This window comes from Pelmatolapia mariae, linkage group LG8 (assembly GCF_036321145.2).
Source record: "Pelmatolapia mariae isolate MD_Pm_ZW linkage group LG8, Pm_UMD_F_2, whole genome shotgun sequence".
NCBI classification, from domain to species: Eukaryota; Metazoa; Chordata; class Actinopteri; order Cichliformes; family Cichlidae; genus Pelmatolapia; species Pelmatolapia mariae.
In genome coordinates this window covers 18,430,754-18,436,753 of record NC_086234.1, presented here as the reverse complement: position 1 = coordinate 18,436,753, position 6,000 = coordinate 18,430,754, and the positions used below count along the sequence as shown (strand labels likewise).

The window sequence follows — 6,000 nt, the reverse complement described above, 5'->3', positions numbered from 1 at the left end:
TTTCAGATGTGGTTCATACCATTGACCACTGGATGGCGATATAGTGCCGCTAGCTGGTTTCGAGACTAATAAGATTAAAATGTACCATTTATCATAAGAAGGACCTTTGTACAGTATAAGCTAGAAAAAAATGAAAGAAAAACACGAAATCTTAATGGTTCTGAGTAAATTCGCTTTAGCGAGTCATAAATATATCTTTATTACGTATTTGCATTAGGTGACGGTGACCGTACCCGGATATCCTTGTTGAACGATCCGCGTTAATCACGGGAAATGGAGTTTTCCATTTTGGCATTCTCCTTTCCTTCTTACGTAATTTTACTTGCGGTTAGCTTTAGATAACAGCCCTTGGTACGTATTTAGCGTACGACTTGATCGCTGTTTGCTCCTTAGAATTCCCCCCTCCTTCCTCTCCGAGCTGTTTGAGGTAAACCGACGCGGTCGCATCAGTATCGATAATACACGACGGAGTGGAAATAAGCGCACATACGCGTGTTTGACACAGATATGTTAGGTATGAGCCGACGGCAGAGAGCTGGGAGCTGACTAACGACCGGGAAGCTCGGCGAGTGAAGAACAAAACCGGGGGAGAACTTACCGTTTCCATGGCTGTGAAAAGTTAACGTACAGACGACTGAAAACGGGAATAATTCCTCTTCAGCCGAAACGAGGTAAGAACAACCAGTGCCTGAGAGTACTTCACCAAGTGGGGTAATGTCAGGGAGGGTCGGTAATGTCGGCCAAATTAGAGAATAAGAGTGTCTTTGTGTGTAAGGTTCCCCCCCCGGCAGTAGCAGCAGGCGGCTGTGTCCTCGTCTCAATGGGATTGTTCAGAGTTTTCGTCTGGCTGCTTTAGTGACAGAGCTCACAGGCTTACACTTTGGACACAAATAGATTGATTATGTGAGAGAGCCTCGTGTATTTAACAGTCGGAGTTTATTCACCTCACCTCACAAGGAGAGACATTAAGTCCCCATAACAGCACTGACATTTGTTCTTTAACCCTGCCTGCTTGGGGCAGCAGGGTTAGGGGAGGGAGATGAGACAGGAACCAGACATACTGCAGCCTGGGGTACACATTAACTTGCTCGTGGGCACTACAGCTGGTTGGACAGTATTACGAATGTGTGTGTATGTCTTGAGGCCTGGACTGTGGCAATAGTCTGAAGTTTTGTCGTTAGAGTGTCAATAAAAGGTGTTTTGTATTTATACCTGGAATGACCATGAAGGGTTAATTATTCCTGCTGTGCTTTGTTCACTGGTAGAGGGGTGAAGGGGTGGGGGGTAAATATAGTGTCAGGCCGAACATGCTGGGTTGTGTAGAAATGACAGCTTACAATGTACTGTGAAAATCAGCTCACATCCCACCTCCTTTTCCCTTTTTTTCCCAGTGGGTCCCTGGAGATTAGAAATGAAACCTAATCTCTCTCACCCCTGTCTCTGTCTCTCGCTCTCTGGCACTAACTGTGTCAGCTGTTGGTGCTGACTTGCAGTGGAACAGGTGGTGCTTGGACAGGTGCACCCATAACAAAGGGTTGCAGTCCCTTGACTCCTTCCTCTCTTACCCCTTCTCTCTCGCTCTCTTTCTCCCTCTCTCTCTTTTTTTTTTTTTTTTTGCCAGATCTGCACTCTTTAGTAACCCATCTATCTATTACAGTACTACAGTGATGATGATTTCTCCTGTCTCAGTCAGTGTGACTCAGTGAGCTTAAGTGAAACCACTCCAGTGTTGTTGTGTAAGCAGCGTTTCAGTTTTGGAAATGGAATTGTATTACTAATACAGTAAGCTCCCTGTTTACGTCTTTCCGCGAGAGGCAGTTGGTCTTGAGCAACACCCTCCGGTGTCGAGCTTGGACTTGAGTCTACATCAGCAGCTGCATTACATACTGTAGGTTTCATTGTTCACTGGAATTGTAATTGGAACATTTCCAGACAAACCAGTTTATGTCTTTACACATTCCACTGAGGAGTCATGAAGATTACACCCTTGCAGTTACAAAAAGCTGAGGTCCAGACAGATGACTGGCCATGCAGTCAGTCTCTCCACGATCTGTAGCTCAGGTAGACTTAACTTTACTAAAGAAGAAAATGGAGAAAAAGCAACAAAAAAAAAGGTGTGGTTTGAGCCTGTTAATGTTCTGGCCACTCCTGTGTTTTCATGTGTGTATTTTGCTGGTGAACACTGAATTCAAAGATAGAGGAAGGGATCAGGAATGAGGGCAGCAAAGTTACATGAAGTGGAAGAGAGCAGTGGGGGAAGTTTGAAGGCTTATCTCAGTAATGTGCAGGGACAGTTGAGCAGTGATGAGTGTTGCAGTCACCGCTGTCTTCTGCTTTAACCCTTCAGTGCTCTGCCTGCCAGTGACCAAAGGAGAAATCTGTCTCCGGAAACCAACAGAAAAACACAGAACATTTAGGCTAGACAGCTGTAACAGTGTTTATTGTTCTTATTCTCCTGCTCTCCTAGGGCTGGCATGCCTCATCTTGCCCCTGTGCTGCCGTACACACTCATTACTAACGTCACTCCTATTCACAATAATGAGCGAGACCTCTAAAGCTTGGACTCTACTGGGGTTTATTTAAATCTCTTGAACGCAGCCTTCCAGCTTTGCTCTGCTCGCCAGGGCCAGTGCGCCTGCGCTCTACCGACACTCCAGTAATCCGCTGGAGGGGATTGCATCCTCGTCCACTGCGCTCAGGCTATCAGTGAGCGAGAGTTAAAAGATGGGAAAATACATAACGGGAGCATGGGAGGCTGGGAACGCGTAGCCGGACTCAGATGTAGAGGCATTATGGGGAGGAGCGGCTTTTACACTGCGAACAATCTCACATCCAAGGCGATAACGGGACCGGGGCGAGGATGTCTCCTGATGTAAGGCAGCGAGGCTCAGCGACTAACATCCCAAACGCTGGAAATATGAGATGAGCGCACGCAGGAGTGGAGCCGGCGAAAGATGGTGAAATATGCGACCGAGTGCTCCTTCTTCTTCTTTCTCCTGCCTGGACGAACGAAACATCCTCGGGTATTCACGCTTCTCCCAAAGCCTGCAGATCGCTTCCTGCTTCATGCACATTACTCTCCATGGCCCTGTGTACCGATGTGGAAACTGATCACCTTTTTTCTTTCTTTTTCAAATGAGTAACGCTTTGCAGTTATGCTAACAGGACTTAATTGAAAGCTCACATACGCGTGCGTTTTTAGTGTGACGTTCACCGAACCCGTAAAGCGAAACTACGGATCCGATCCCATGCGAGCGACCCGTGGGCACAACGATCAGCTAATACTTGATGCCTATCAAAGCTCAAGCAGACCAGGGAGCACCGGGGTGTTTACAAACTGTCGATACTCCTAAAATCACCCATGCAAATGTAGTTTGTCCCTGACGCCGTGGCTGTGGGGATACTCGTTTCCCTGTGTCGCTTCGCTATGACAAACTGGCAACCCCGCATAAATCCGAGCGCAAGATGATGAACTGAAGTGGCCTGCCTAGGCTGTGGGATCAGACAGAAATTAAGCCGTGTCTCTCAGACAGAAGAATCTAGGATCATCTCCAGTCCTTGTGCTGGCACAGCACCGCAGCATGACACGGAGCATTGCTCTCGGGTGTTTACTTGGATATTGCTCAGAAGTTGAAACTGAGTTGTAAACATGTTGTGCTGTGACAGCTGTTGAGGCAAACACGCCCGTGGCCGGTGTTGCCTTGAGATTTAATTCGCGTGAAGTGCAGGGATTCTGCACATTTCGGAATTGATCTGTGTGAAATGGCCCTTCCTCACGCTTTCAAACATTATGTTTTCTCCTGTGAGAGAAATGCAGCTGGGCTGTTTTACTGGTAAACCTCCACAGCAGCTGTTAGTCAGACTGAATGTCTGAAAGGGGACACTTGGCTATTTGCATACTTGTAGTGTTGCCAACACTGCTCCCACGAAATGCGATGCATTGATTTCCTTCTTGCAAATAACTTTTGTGTGACTCTTTTTTTCCCCCCCTGCCCCTTCTACAACATCATCTGTGCCACTACTAATCTGCAACATTATCAGCTAACTTCATGGACAGTGGTGTCATTTTGGTGTCCTGTGCGAGTTTATCTTAAACGTAACACTTTCTGGAGGCGTCTGGTTTTGTTGCTGCAAAGTTTTAAGACAGTGAACACTTTTACGTGCAGGCGTTTTCCTTTTCATTTTTTTTGAGCCATTTTTCCGAGCATGTGCGAAAGGAAGAGGAAGCAGCACAAGACTGTTGCTGCACAGGCTGGGGAGATGTGTGAGAATGAACACGCAAGGAATTATGAGTGGCACTATGGAAGACTTGGTGCAGAGTGTTACAAGCTTAAAGTCTACAAAAGGGAGAATTACAAGGCTTTGCTGTGAGAAAATTGTATTTTCTCCTCTGTGACGCCAGCTGCTCCATTGGAATCACCGCTTCTTGCCTCAATTTACTGTTTGAATTGAGAACTTCCACCCTGTTGTGGATACTTGGACACCTGCAAGTTAAACTCATTTGAGTACCCTTCTTCTTCTTTTTTCTATTTGCCATCCTGTTGCTGTTTTTTTTTTTTTTGTTATAAATACTTTCTTTCCCAGAGGGATCCTTGGTGTTATTTGAAGGAGTAAATTCTTCATATTCGTGGCTGAAAATTGCCAACGGGAAGCAAAGACCACATGATAAGGGTTGTTTGTGTTCTTCAGACAAACCCATTTCTTTTCTGAAGGCTTTCTGTGTGCCCAACTGGGTGCAACAGTGGATCCCTTGTCATATTTGGTGCTTTAGGGAAATACAAAGAAAGAAAAACCCCAAAACAAAAAACCCAACATTTAGAAACTAACTTCTTATCTCCGTGGTGATGGGGAGTTCAGCCTCGTCTCTCACTGCAGAGACCGAGTCGGACCATGGCTTTCGAAGTACCCCCTACCCTTCATCACCCCCTGTGGGCTGGCTCAGGAACAGCCACAGCAGCCCTGTGTGGGGTACCACCTTCATCACACGGCAGCAGCAGCAGCCGTTGCCTCATCGAGAGCGCAGGTAAGGGGCAGCGCTGTCTAACCAATCAAGCGCTGGCACTTCTCTCACATTGAGCACGCTCAGGTCGGGCCGGGGGCAGTTAATGGCAGCCTTAAAGAGGTATTTAATTTTTGCAATTGAGTGATGCTGCTCATTTGCGTTGTTGGCTTAAGAAATGTGCTACGCTCTCTTTTATAGTCTTACAGAAACGCTTACTGAGGATTCACTAACCCCTCAGCTATGGATCAAATCCACTGTCTCATCAAAGCTTATCTAATCAAAGCCTGCATTTTGATGTTTTTCTATGATGCACCCAAAATCTGACTAAGCCGGATTTGTCAAACAAAATCCCACCTCGTCCTAGCTCAGCTGTACAGTATGTGCTGCAAATGAGGCAGGGCAGAGGGGACTGAATGGGCAGATGGAATGACCTGGGCTCAGTGAAACCAATGAAACCCTGCCAAAGGATTAATTAAAATATGAATTTAGTGTGATGATGGATATCTATTTGTTGACCCACAAAATAACCCTTTCTGTGTTTTAGAGGCTCCTTAGTTTGCCCGTCAAACATAGCTGTGAGTTTTCAGAGTAAAACACTGATTTTTCAGAGTTTTGGGTTGAGAAAGGTTTATGTGTAGCTGAACAAACTCCTTTGTGGAAGAGACAACGCTATTCCTTTTTGTATGAATAAGATAGATTCACTCAGTGCATCTGCAAGAAAGGCTGCATTAATCCATTGTTCTGGTGTGTGCCTTCTGCATCTCTGATTCGCTGTCAGAACAGCGGCACGCAGGAGTTTGTGAGAAGCTTTGAATGTGCCGCACATCTGGCAGTTTTGACTGACTTTCTTCCAAAGCCTGATCTTCCCAACCGCCCTCACAGAAACCTATTTAGAAGTGTTTCCAGTTTTCCTCCTGCCTTTTTTTTTCCCTTTTTTAAATTTTTTTTTTTAGGTCATGTCTCCTGGAACAAGAACAGGCAGTTGATATCGACCGTCT

General features: G+C 46.0%; 1 protein-coding gene across 2 annotated transcripts in view; it reads left to right on the top strand.

Moving 5' to 3' along the window:
• Window positions 1–410: 410 nt before the first annotated feature.
• The window catches only part of capn15 (calpain 15), a 45,633-nt gene continuing 40,043 nt past the window's right edge, over window positions 411–6,000 (top strand). The window contains exon 1 of one of the 2 annotated variants that reach the window (XM_063481368.1): window positions 411–671. Coding sequence is in view for 1 of the 2 variants with exons in the window: in XM_063481367.1 (XP_063337437.1) it covers window positions 4,845–5,023 (179 nt within the window). In the remaining variant the exon portion in view is untranslated. Of the gene's footprint in view, window positions 672–2,609; window positions 5,024–6,000 lie in introns of those variants that run through there. The other variant, XM_063481367.1, reaches the window with a different exon arrangement.